This window comes from Panthera tigris, chromosome B3, assembly GCF_018350195.1.
Source record: "Panthera tigris isolate Pti1 chromosome B3, P.tigris_Pti1_mat1.1, whole genome shotgun sequence".
In the NCBI taxonomy this organism is placed as follows: Eukaryota; Metazoa; Chordata; class Mammalia; order Carnivora; family Felidae; genus Panthera; species Panthera tigris.
Window position 1 is genome coordinate 49,809,323 of NC_056665.1, and position 13,875 is coordinate 49,823,197.

The 13,875-nt window shown below is 37.1% G+C and overlaps 1 protein-coding gene across 1 annotated transcript in view; it reads right to left on the reverse strand.

Moving 5' to 3' along the window:
• Window positions 1-13,875, reverse strand: part of UNC13C (unc-13 homolog C) — a 569,448-nt gene that overhangs the window by 97,094 nt on the left and 458,479 nt on the right. Inside the window, exon 23 of the mRNA XM_042988813.1 lies at window positions 1,860-1,948. Coding sequence (XP_042844747.1) covers window positions 1,860-1,948 — 89 coding nt within the window. The remainder of the gene's footprint in view (window positions 1-1,859; window positions 1,949-13,875) is intronic.

Here is a 13,875-nt window from a genome sequence, read left to right on the forward strand (position 1 = left end):
GGCATCTCCAACTCCAGGCACACAGAATCTTCAAATTGCTTAGGAATATCTAGGTCAAGTAAGCACAATCATCCAGGTCAGCTAACAACACAAAACAGAAGGCAGAGGAATCACCTTGGACTCAATACAGCAAGGCTGTTTCTTGTTCAGCACCTGAGCTGTGAAGGTGGGCTACATAAAGACAATGAATAATAAAGAGAAGGCCGGAGCACCTTGGTGGCTCAGTGGGTTAAGCATCCGACTTCAGCTCAGGTCATGATCTCACAGTTTGTGGTTTTATGCCCTGCGTCAGGCTCTGTGCTGACAGCCCAGAGCCTGGAGCCTGCCTCAGATTCTGTGTCTCCCTCTCTCTCTGCCCCTTCCCCACTTATGTTCTGTCTCTCTCTCTCTCTTCCTCACAAATAAACAAACATTAAAAAAATTTTAAAAAATTAAGAGAAGGCCAATATGGGATTCTTCTTTACTTTGCATCATTGCTATATTTGGGGGAAAAATGATGATTTTAGTGTCTTTTTCTTTTTAGTCTTTCTGATTTGAAAGTAGCATATCTAATCAATATTTATTAAGCATATATCTTTCCAAAACCCAATAATAACTGATGAGTGGGGTTCAAAGAGATAGATAACCTTCATTAGAGTAATTTTGATAGGCCATCTGATAACAGAACACAGTAAGTGAACATTTATCAAACTAATATTTAAAGCAAATTCTGGGGGGTGCCTGGGTGGCTCAGTCTTAAACAACTGACTTTGGTTCAGGTCATGATCTCAGGGTTCATGAGTTTGAGCCCCTCATGAGGCTCTGTGCTGACAGCTCAGAGCCTGGAGCCTGCTTGGGATTCTGTGTCTCCCTCTGTCCCTGCCCCTCCCCAACTCATGCACTATCTCTTTTTCTCTCAAAAAATGAATAAACATTAAAACAATTTTAAAGAAAATCTGTATGAAGTTAATGAACCTCTTTAAAGATGTGTTTGCTTTTCTATTTTAACATTTGATGATGATCTAATGGATTTTTCCTGTAGGGCCAAAATGAAGTTTATCTAGGATGGATTTTTCTCTCTTTAGAGCCACACTATAGAGAAGGAAAATTTATTGTTTAAAAATAGAGGCGACTGGGTGGCTCAGTCCATTAAGCATCAGACTCTTGGTTTTGGCTCAGGCTGTGATCTCGTGATTTCTTGGGTTTAAGCCCCACGTTGGGCTCTGTGCTGACAGCATGGAGCCTGCTTGGGATTTTCTGTCTCCTTTGCTCTCTACCCCTGCCCCACTTGGGCTGTACCTCTCTCAAAAATAAATAAATAAACTTTAAAAAACATAGAAAAAATATAGATGTGCCAATACTCTCCTATGGGTAATTACATCAAGATTCCTAAACCTTAAAACCTAGAGCCCTGGCTTTATTAGCTTATGGGGTTGGAATTCAGTTCTTTGGAAGTGCAGTCACAATAATATAAATGGCATGAATGTAACTCACTCTTCTTTTGTATGTGAAGCGTCTCTCCCTCCCTTCATTCTTTCAATAATTACTAAGCTTGACACACTAGAATTTCAGGTAGGAATGAGATATGCGGTTTCTGACCTTAAGAAGCACACTAGTAAAGTCCGGAAGATAGGCAAGTAAAGCAGAATTTAGAGTACAGTGTTAAAAGTACTACCCAACTGAAGGATCATGCAAAGTTCCAGCGAACATGTATCAAGACCTCACTGGTAGATTGTGGGGTTGTTGAGAGGAGATAGTGCGTGGTTTGATTATTGAAGTTAAATGAATTTAACCAGTCAGAGGAGAGAAAGAGCATTGAAAGCATGATTACTATTAGCGGAAACCCAACACATTTGGATAATAACTACTTAGCCACTTACCTTTCACCATAAGTGATGCTGAGCTCATCCAGAACCCCATTGAGTTTAACTTGAAGTTCTTTTAGAATAGCACTAGCTTCAGGATCTAGCTGCAGAAAGACCATAAACGATATTACTTTGGAGTTGTGAGAAAGTACACTTTTGTTTCTCTTACAGGCATTTTGCTTATTACAAGGTAAACTTCAAACAATACAACACACATATCCTCTTTCCTTTCCTTTTTTTAATCTTTGAAATTAAGTGCAAAATTTAGGAAATTCTAAATATGTGTGAAAAAAATTGATCGAAATGCATGGCATGCATACAGATGAGAGCTAGATAGCAAAGCCTTTGTTGGTTACAGCAATGGGATGCAAGGCATGAGAAAGTAACTTCAGAACACGGTAACTTCATAACTTAGAAATTGATTGTGTTATGCATTAGTTGAATATACATGTTGCTTCAAATATAGTTCAGTTTTTACTATCCTTGTAAATAAACAGGCCCATAAAAATAAAAAAAAATAGTAAGAAAAATTAATTTGTGAGTGTTGTACTGTGACTTGACTGTATTTATATATTTTTTATAACTACAGAATAGTTAAAATTAAAAATTAAATTATAAACTAGAGAATTAAAAATAGGGAAAATAAATTATCCAAGCACTGCAATGTTTCTCTGAGGTGATAGGCCTGACTTCTCTTCCTAGATGCCAATTAGAAATTCAGAGTTCAAGATCCAATGTTCCTCATTTTATTTTTATTATTCTTTAAGTTTTCAAATATTTATAGCTTGAAGTTAAGCTACTGAGCACATTTAGGGTCAAATAAAAAATAATTAAATCAAGATAACATATTTGAAGATGTTTTTACAATGCAAATGTTAAAAGTCAACTATTCTTTTTATTTGGTTTCAGTTCTTAAAATAATGTTAACCATTACAAGAAAAACTATACTATAAATAAACGTAACTATAAACCTATCGATCTATTGACAGAATATTTTTGTAATTAAAGTTCAGGATCAACACAAGTTTCATTAGCACTTTAGAAACTTGTAATCTTTTTGTTAAGTTTTCACAAACTGTCAAAAAAGAATGACTTGTAACAGATGTATTATCTCAAGTTGATAGGAATTCATGTAAAGGGCAATCGAGAATATTCTCTGTAATTAAGTCAACCTTCCTTTGATGCTTTAGAAATTAGTTTCTTGCCTTTAGTAGCTATAATTATTATGTAAGCGGATCTACTATTGAAAACAAGGGATAGGATAAAGCCAACTTTTGGGGGTAGAACAAATTAAAGGAGGACTTATAGTAAATAGGAGGACCTAAGATGGACACCAAAAAATACAGGACCCAATATTAAATTTCAACTCCGGGAAGCCAGCCAAATAATATCCCTCATACTATACACTGGTCATTTAGTACCGTAATCATCCAAGAACATTTTCTAGACTAAGATACTGTTAGGAAGAAGTATTATTTATATATCTCAGCACACTGTGTGGCTCTAGCTTATATTACCATGATTAAACACACTGGAATGGAAATAAAAAATTGCACTTGGCATGTGACTACTGATTTTATCAAACCAATCCTTGATGTCAATTTTGACTCAAATTCAGGTGGTTTCAACATTGGTTAGTTTCTGCTGCCCCTCTATAGAGCCAATGTGATTCTTCTGGACTTTATCTTTTTTCTGTCTCCATCAACAGACAAGCTCACAGCTCTCACCCACAGATACATAGGCTACTGTTACAAACTTCTTTTGGAGTTAGAAAATTAGAATATCCTTGAGTCTCATAATTTCTGAGAGTTCCATTAAGCTATAGCTGGTCATAAGGCAGTGATTCAGAAAGATAATTAGCACTTAAGTTAAAAAGACACTGATAGGCATTGAAACAAAAATAGCCTAATAAACTGTAATTCACCGAACTTTAACCAAGAAAATATTTGTGGGTTGTCTGCCCCACTCCCAAGGCACCATTCAGTCTGAACATTTTTTATTGTATTTTCTTGCTATTGACCTAATACCATTTTTATTTCATTTGGATAAGATTTTTGGGCAACAGGAATGAGAGAGAAGCCCTTCCATGGGTTTCTTCATGCTTCCAACTCTTTGGTAAACCGCTTGGGTAGATAGGTGTTAGTTTCCTGCCCATATACCTGTCATCTCCAAGGAAATGGCTATGAGAGTAGAGTTTTAACCAGGAAACTGGATTGCTTCTTTTTTTCTTTTAAAGTTTATTTACTTATTTTGATGGAGGGATGGAGTGGGGGCCGGGGTGGGGGGGAGACAGAGGAAGAGAGAGAGGGCTGGCATGGGAGGGAGAGAGAGAATCCCAAGCAGGCTCTGCCCCATCAGCTCAGAGTCCCACACATGGCTCAAACTCAGGAACCTGTGAAATCATGACCTGATCTGAAACCAATAGTCAGATGCTTAACCAACCGAGCCACCAGGGCACCCTGGGATTGCTTCTTATTTAAAATGTGTATTTTGTTTTCAAATTAGTTTAATATACACATTGAGGTTTTTTTCACCTGTTAAGATAATGACTCTAAAGTCATATAAAAATGGTTAGATCAGTTGGATGAAATTATGCTATTTTCCCATAAATTATTTTAGTCTACCTTTGGTATTTTGTGAATGGAGATTTCTATCAAATAGTTGGCTTTGGCTTGAAACTGTGAACCTGTCAAATCTATAGCAATTTAAAAATTGGATGACAGTTTTCATTTCCTCATAGAAGCTTAAGTTTCCAAGTGGGTGCAAACTAACGCCTCTGTCATGGAACCAGGCAAAAAAACCCCAAAAATAATAATTTCAGTAAAGTACTTGTTGTTCATCTGATCAAAATCATACCATTATAACATTAAAACAGAAGCAGTAATTATGAGGCTGAATTGCAGGTCTTTTGCAATAATAATGATTATAAATATCATACTCATCTAGTTATAAAACAATCCCTTTAGGCAGCAAATTAACCAGTTCTTGAGTTCTGCATTTCTTTATTCGTACATATAGAAGAAATTTTCCTTACTACTACAAACTTCCTTAAGTTTGTAAGAAACAATAACTTGGGCTTTTAGACTTCATTGCCTAAATTACCAACAGCACGTTTTACAAATTATTGGCTACTTTGGAAAGGTGAAAGACTACCTGATTTAAATCTTTTTCCCAAAGATTTAAAACTTAGACTGGTTCTAAATGTAATATCAAATATCAACTTGCATTTTTTATATTGTTATTTAGAGTTATTATTAAAAGGAAAAAAAACAAGCATTCAAAAGTCACGGTTAATAAATTTATTTTAAATTACAAACTGAGGGGTGCCTGGGTGGCTTAGTCAGTTGAGCATCTGACTTAGGCTCAGGTCATGATCTCACAGTTCATGAGTTCGAGCCCCAGGTCAGGCTCTGTGCTGATGGCTCAGAGCCTGGAACCTGCTTCAGATTCTGTGTCTCCCTCTTTCTCTGCCCCTCCCCAGCTGGCACCCTATTTCTGTCTCTCTCAAAAATAAATAAAAACATTTTAAAATTTTTTTAAAAATTACAAACTGAATTAGCATGTGTACGTAAACAACTTGGCTGGCAAAAAATAAAAAATAAATGCCTCCATGTAAAGAGGAATATACTCAATGAGAATTTAAATATACAGAGTAAGATTCTGAATTTATAGTAAAGCTTTTGAAACAGATTTTATCCACACTCCATGATAGGTTTTAGAATTCCAAAATCAAGGCTGGAAGGGTATGATTTTCTAATGGTCAGAATGAACTATCGTCATACATAGGTACTCTCTTGAGATTTCACACCACTGACATATTTTACACCACTGAGCTGTGATAATAAAAAAAGACTTGTCTGGAAGAGAGAGCCAGCATGCAAGCTATCTGCTAAGTTCTTCTTCCCTAAGGCCCACTTCTACTTTTCCTTTAAAAGACAATGCATCCATCACTTACTTTAGCAATTCTTGCCCTCCATGCTGCCGGCCCTGTGCTGTTAGTAGCTCTAACCCCTGCACTACCTATGCGGTTTACTACAACATCTGTACGAATCTTTCTTCTAATTGTTCTCTTATTAATCTATCTCTTCCACTGATTTCTGTCTTAGTTAACTGTCCACCCTGGGCGTCTGTCCCTGTATGCCTAGGCATTTACTAAATATTTGAGGAAGGAGGTGAGGGCAGAAAGAAGCACGGAAATTATCCCTCAAAGGAAATCTTGATACCCAGAGTGCTCCTTCTCCTTGGAGTGATAATTTGCATTGACTATTAATAGAATACTTTTGCATTTGAAATCTTTCATTCCTTAGCAACCATATATTCTGGAGTTACAAACTTAGTCCTGATTTCAAATTTTTGTCTCACTGTCAGCCCGTATCAGATTATGTCCTGATATTTGTTTAGTTCCAAAAATATGGTTACCATACCCACTCTGCATGTTTTGGTTTGTTCGTGTTTTACCAGCACACATTATTTCCCCAAGGAATGTGAAGGGAATCTATGTTATTTCAGCCTCTTAAAACAGGAATTGTTAATCCAACCATCAAGCTGTTGCTGGAGATAGAACTAGTCAGTTGGAAAGTGGCTTTAAACTCTTTCAACAGCTCAATACAAACTCTTTAAAAGAATTAAGGCTTTGCAGGAAGAAATTTTGTGTGAATTGTATTCCTGTTCCCCAGTGTTCAATACTACCTCATCTCCTTTCTGTTGTATACACATTACTAGGCTGTTTTTCCTCCTGTTCAACTCATCAGTGTTAGAGTTCCATTATTTGCTTATCTAAACAAGTGCATATCAGGGAGGATGATCAGTCCCTGGCCTTCATCTACACAGGTCCCAAATTTTGGTCATTGGACTGGTGGGTTTCATGTCCTGAAGGTTTTTTCAGAGCAATCTTTTAATAAATGCAGACACCATCACTATATCTATGAAAAGAAAGAAAGAAAGAAAGAAAGAAAGAAAGAAAGAAAGAAAAAGAAAGCAAGCTTCATTTCCAAGGAAAACAGTTCAACTTGAGCTCTTGGTTCCTTGTTTTGGATTCTGCTCAAATATCCCTTTCTGTCTTCATTCCCCCTCATCATCATCTTCAAGACCCCATTCTATAAATGTACTCAAACAACACTTTGTTAAAATAAAAAATAGAATACAAAGACCAACTTATTTAGTACTAGCTTCTCATTGATAGCTTGCTAATATCTTTTCTTCTCTTGACCATCAAACTGTTCACAGCATAAATGTAAAACTTATAGCTTCCTTATTTCTTAAATATTGATCTCCTCTAGTGTAGTTTCTGCTCTGGACGCTCCACTGAAATGTTCATGTATACATCACCAGTGGTTTCTTAATAGTGATCTCCAATGACTATTCAGCCTACTCAGCCTGCATTCACTCTTGCTTTCTCAAGCTCTTTTTCCTTATTTCTCTAGAGACTACCTTCTCTTAGCTCTCCTATTTTTCTGCCTATCATTTGTCTCTCTTTTAATGACTTTTCTTCCTCTATATACTCCTTAGAAATAAGTGTCCTTCAATTCTCCCTTCCTCGTCTCCTTTTTTTTTCCCACTCAGTGTCTCTTGAGCAATCACATCCATGCCTATGTCTTCAATTCCCACCCCTGTGTTAACAACCCCCCAAATCTCTATCTATAGCTTTAACAGGATGCCTGAGTATCATGTCTACATTCCCACATGCCTATTTGGCCTTTTCTACTTGGATGACCTAAATGTCAGCATATCAAAAATGAACGTATTACCTGTCCATCCTTAACTTATGTCTCAAATTTTATTGATACCATACCGTTAAGGCAGAAATGTGAAAATCATCTTTGACCCTTCTTTGCCTTCTACCTTCCATAGTCACTTGGAATATGACTGATAACATCTCAAATATTTTCTCCATCTGTCCTATCCTCTTCAATTTTTGATGCAGAATTATCCTCATGTAGACTCCAATGCAATTATTTCCACATTGTGTTCTTGTTTTCTCTTTTATTCCATCCTCCTAACTATTCCTAGAGTGGTTTTAATAAAGACCAAATCTGCTGGCCCTAGTAGTTGGCTTCAACAAGGGAAGTGCTTCAAGTAATTTATCACAATCTTATCTGGGCTATGTTTTTTTTGTTGTTGTTGTTAAATATCATTTCTCTCCAACCCTCCTATTTGGCCAGAATTTATACATCCTAAAATGGCTAGCTCAACTTAAAATATATGATTGAGAAATCACTGAACATTCCTTACTGAATCCAGCAGGAAATTACTCTCCTTGGAATGTCCTAAATCACCTTGCTGAGCTATGGTATTCAGGATGGGTATTGTGGAATGTTGCGTGAAATTTAAAAACATGTATGGTGTTCTGTATTGTAAAAAAAAAAAAAAAAGAAAGAAAGAAAGAAAGGAAGGAAGGAAAAAGAATTGTGCCCCAGGTCCACCAATGCTACACTGTCTTTTGTTTCCTTTTTTATTCCTGTTAGGAAAGACACTCCCCAAGAACTTATAAGACCATTTTAAGAGATAGACTATGACATTTTCTTTATGCCATTCAGATTTGCATGAACTGTTATGCTAGAGTATCATTAGTTATATAAATTCATGCCTCTAACTTCTTCGCTTCGAAAGTTGAACATCAGTAGCTGTCTCGCATCCTAATTAGAGAGTATGCAGTAAATCCAACTGTCATTGTGCTTCAAATCAACTGAATGCCTTTGAGATATGTTAAGTTAGGTTCTTCAGCCTAGACAACTGAAGGGGAAAAAAGCCTTTCCTTTATCCCTGTACTTTTAAGAAAAAATGATACCTTCAGACCTCATATGAGTGACAAGATCCATTCTTTTCTCTTAAACATTTTTTTCCTCTTCACCTACAACAGACTAAACCTCTACTCCATGGGTTTATAACAAGTGTCCTTATAACTACAGAATTTTAGAACTAGAATGAACTTCAGAAGCCATAGAGTACAATTCCCTTTTACAAGTGGAAAAACCAAGGCGTGGACAATGTGCCATGCTTCATGATATATTTTGGGGACATATGAGGACTGAGAAGCAGCAGTCTAAGAAGCCATATTTTTTTAAAGAAATTCTCTTCTGCAAATGCTCATTAAAAATTAAACAAGTAAAATAACTTGATTGAGAAGGAACATTGGGCTTATTAGCTCCATCTATTGGCTGACTAACCATGAATATGGACAGAGTAAGATTAAGTCAGGAGAAGAAAAGAGGCACAAAATTTATGTTCAGAATTTATTCTATAAAAAATGCCTTTTTGCCCTGTTTCACTCTGTCTTTCCCATTCTGCTACTCACATTAGGGAATCCATTCACCCATTAGGCACTGTGAACACAGTCTGTTCAATCAACTGAACTGAGTGCCTGTTGAACATCAGTCCATGGAGACAGAATTCCCTCAGTGAGCCATTTGCATGAAGTGCCTGAGGTCCCTTTCAATCAAGTAGGAGAAGAAGGGGGATTGGCTGGGTTAGAGAAGTAAATTTTCCTAGTTTGCATTGATTTATGGGTTGTGAAGGCAAGCATAAACAGTCAAAGAGGATCACAAGACAATAAAATAGGTCTATTATAGAAACTGGCAGTTAAGCTCTATTTTTTTTCTCCCTCCTGGCTGTGGCTTGAATTCTCTCTCAAGTTCTCTTAAGGTTCAGAGACAGGTTAGTTTAAATAAAGACTTGATGGCACAGAGGCGACCCTATGATTTCATGGGAATGCTCTGGGGAATGAGGTTAACAAGCAGTACCCGCCTGAGTTTTTATTTCATCCTGACATGGGTCACCCACCCAGAAACTTCTCAACCTAATAGATGGCACCTTTTCTTCATTTCACAAGCTTAGCAGTTAGCTGAATTTTACTTGGTAGCAGTGCTAGATTCTTAATCATACTTACTAAATCACCTCAATGCAATTTGCCCCTCTGGCCCTCATTAGTCTTTTAATTTTCTATTAAGTCCGATTTGTTAACTGCAATCATAGAGATGGTTCAGAGGAGAAAGAAAGCAGACAACAGCTGCCTGCCATCAAAATAAAAGGCCACTACTTCAAACATTCAGTTCCCCTTGTTATCTGCTGCCATAAAACTAAAAATAGCTGCTTGCTTTTACCGAATTCAGCCAAATGACATCCCACCTTGGAGCTCTATTTACACATGAAGAGACTAGAAGTTTCACCTTATTCTTTGAATTGTTGCAGGATAAGATTTAACAAGTACAGCTTTCATTTAAAGGATATTTTCAAATTTGCAAAGTGTCGGGGAGGAGGTTCCACTCCCAAACGTTATTACTTTACTTGTTCTGACTTCACTAATAAACTTCCTGTCTCAACTACTGCCCTACAGATTTAGTGACTATAAGTGGCAACAATAGACCCTTCTACCAAATAGAAAAAAAATCTTTGCAAATTGCTTTAGACAACAATTTTAGAACTAAAAGGAAGAGATGACTAATGTAAATTGTTTATTTTATTATCTAAGACGTCTGATACATATTTTATAATTTACTTTTTAATGGCTGGAAAAGAGATGAAAACAGTACACCGATTGTCACTAATGTATTAACTAGTGAGTGGTATCTCTATTTACATTAAGGACAAAAGGTGAGACACATCAGAAACCTGAACATAAAGCTTAGCCTCCGTACAACCACACCTTTCGACAGGGTTACATATAAAATGTAAGCATAAAGTCTAGAATGTTTTAAAAAATTCTGAGTATTTGTTTAGTATTGCAAATTGGTCACCTATGTTTTTGGATCACTGCATTCCTTAATACAAACATTTGCCTGTACCATTGCATGCTGTGTCTGGATCCATTCCAACATGTCGAGTCCTCTGTGTTCTCAAGATTCAAAACATATTAAGTAGGTCAGTGAGGTGTGTGGCACAGATAAGACAAAGGAGGCTCTGAGCCATTTCCTAATTACCTGGTTGCTGTTCTAAGAGCACAGAGCCATAATTCTCAAAATGTGGTCCCCTGAGCAGAAGCGTTAGCATCAGCTGGGAATCTGTTAGGAATGCAGGTCATCAGGCTCCACCCAAGACCTTCAGAATCAAAAAATCTGGGGATGGAATTCAGCAACGTGTTTTAACCAGCTACCCAGGTAGTTCTGATGCATGCTGAAGTTACAGAAGTACTAGTGTGAAGCATTGTTTCCTTTAAAGCAGTGCTATTCAATCCCCTGTTGCCAGCAAGTATAATTTTGAAAGGATAATGCTAAGTAAAATATGATAGGGGTTAATTTCCGTCCTCTCTGGTGGGGATTTGCTTAGCTGAAGACTAAGTCCTTACAGCTAATCGGTTTTATAGTGAATTTCAATCAGCAACATGCATTATACTTGAGTCAGATGCAGTTTCTAATTCATCAAATTCATCATTAAACAGTGGAAAAGGATATAGATAAGGCTTTCCTGAAACAAAAGAATAGTTACATTGCTCATTAAAATACACACATGTTTAGGATAGGTGGTGTTATGTTTCAGATTCCATGGCCCTGTTCAGGAAAGTTTACCACAGTGAAATGAGTCAAGAGATTCAGTTATTTTTGAGACATAGCAATGAAAATATTACCAATGTATCTAATTAGTCTGCTTTGTGGCCAGCAGAGTAAGAGAATATAGCTAAGGAAACAAATGCCCTTATTCCCCTCACTTAATGATGGCTGACTTCTAGCATCTGAAGTACTGTCAGTAAGTTAGCAGGCTTATGGATAATTATGAATTCTACCACTCAGGACAATTGCACCAATGCAATATCATGAAGGAGTAATGCCTCTTCTGCTTACACAGCACAGTCATAATTTTCTAAATCAATTACTACAAGTTCTCCAGAGTTTCATAACCCATATCTTATGGCTTCCTGAAATGAAATGAAATTTCAGATCATCTGATTTTCTTTTTCATGTATTTATACAAATTAGATTGCAGGGCAAGGAAATGCAACCGAGTCCTTTTTGTAGGTGAGGGCAATATATTTTTATGAAAAAATAAATACAAGGTCTGTATTTATTTCAAATTGCTCTGAGCTGAGTTATACTCATAAAATAATTAAGCTATTAAAATAATGTAAACCAAAGTATATGTGTTTTTCTTTTGAGGTATTTCAGCTATTAGAGAATAATAAAATGATCATTCACAATAATGAAAATAAGTACCTGACATTCTGATAATCATTTTGCTGTTACTGTGTTACAAAGGGACCGATAATGCAGTATGGGGATTGTGGTGCACATAATTTAACTTCTAGCTCAAGTCAATCCATACTGTGGGTTGGCTACTTTATTTTAGTATAGTGTGTCCCAAAACAATATGCACATGAAAGAATCACATGGCATGCTTTACTAAAAAGAAAACAGACTCTGGGCCTCATTCTTAAGGTTACGTTTGCTTCATGGCTTGTGTGACTTACTATATTTTTTATATTCTCTACAGTAATCACAAAGTTGTTATGCCAAAACATGCTCTTAATTTTTATGCAAGGAAGCATGTCAGAAAGTCACAATAGAGGAGAAAAAATTTAGCGGTTTGCTTTTCTTTTTCTAAGTAGGGCACTAGGAAAAAAAAAACGACGTGCCCACATGGTCTCTGGGGTATCGTGCAGGCAGGCAGTAATGGTGTCTACACAAGGACTGCTTTTGGAGCCACTGACATATGCCAAGACTGTCAGAATGTCAGGTCATGTTTCAAACTGGGACTCCATTAAGACAATGTTTTTTTACACCTAGAAAAAGGTTTTAAACATTATTTCCATCTCCACAGGGAAAAGAGGCTGATCCTGGACAGAGAGTGCAGCCGCACTGCCCCTACAGTGGTGGGGCTAAAGCGGCAGGGAGCTGCAGCATCATGCAGCGGGGCGTGTGGGCGGCGGGCACTTTGCAGACGGTATGAGACGCAAGCCATGCCGCTGCTAGGAGCCAGCTAATGAACACAGAGTAAACCATTTTGAGCAAGTGCACAATCATTAATCATTTGCTAATTAAGAGTTTTTGTAGCAAGAAGTGCACATCCTAGCACAGGTGGTAGGGGACAAACTATAAGAAACTCCTAAAAAGAAGAACTAGACAGGGAAGCTTCCCTTAGCAAGACCAGTCCCGGTGTTACGACCAGTTCCACTGTTGAGAGGAAGACTGGCGTCAGTACACAATGCATTACCTTTAAAGGCCACCGAGCATGCCCGTATTAAGTGCTGTATAAACTTCTCATAGTGAGGGGTAAATTCTGTCATTCTCAATAAAATCCTCTTTATCTTTATAACAGCTCCAAGTTAAGGAGCCCATTTAGATAGTGCCCTATGTAGCTAACTGGATTGGAAGGGCTCTGTCTATAATTTTGAGATTCTGGTGCCCAAAGGAGGATGAGTGTAGCAACTAGCAACTCTTAACATAAATCTGCAGAATGACGATTTTTCCTTCCTTTCTCTCTGGAGGCTGAATGTTATACCCACACTTGGGTTGAGGTCTTGCTCCCTCCTGACCATCCATACCAATGGCAATGCTAACACTTTTTTTTTTTGGTAGCAGATGATGAGGTGAAAATGGAAAATAATAAGATAATAAGAAATTGTTCTTAGAAAGGGGACAGAATATCAAAAGATGATAAGGAGAGGGAGGGAAGGGATGAATAATATTTAAATGCAGGAAAAGAAAAGAACTAGGGTCCATGCTGTTCTCCTAAAAAATTACATTGTTAGAAACTAGATATTCATTCCATTCACTTAATTGATTTTTCCCTTTAAATTATGTATGAGGAGTTTAGCAACTGGCCTTGCAAGAGTGATAAAGGTAGAAGGCACCAACCTCAGTATTTCCATCTTCATTATGTTCTCCAGTAAGAAGAGTTGTGTGATTTAGCTATAGAGTTGTAGCTAAATTTACAATGTGAAACCGGTACATTTCAAATTGGCAATTTTATGTGGAGTAAAGAATCCATTCTTGTTTGGTGTACAAGGTGCCCCATAACATTTTTGGTTAGCGCGTGGCTTGGCCCACAAAGCTTCCTTAAGTACAGGTCTGATCTGTCTTGTTAATATTCAGTCAGCAGTATA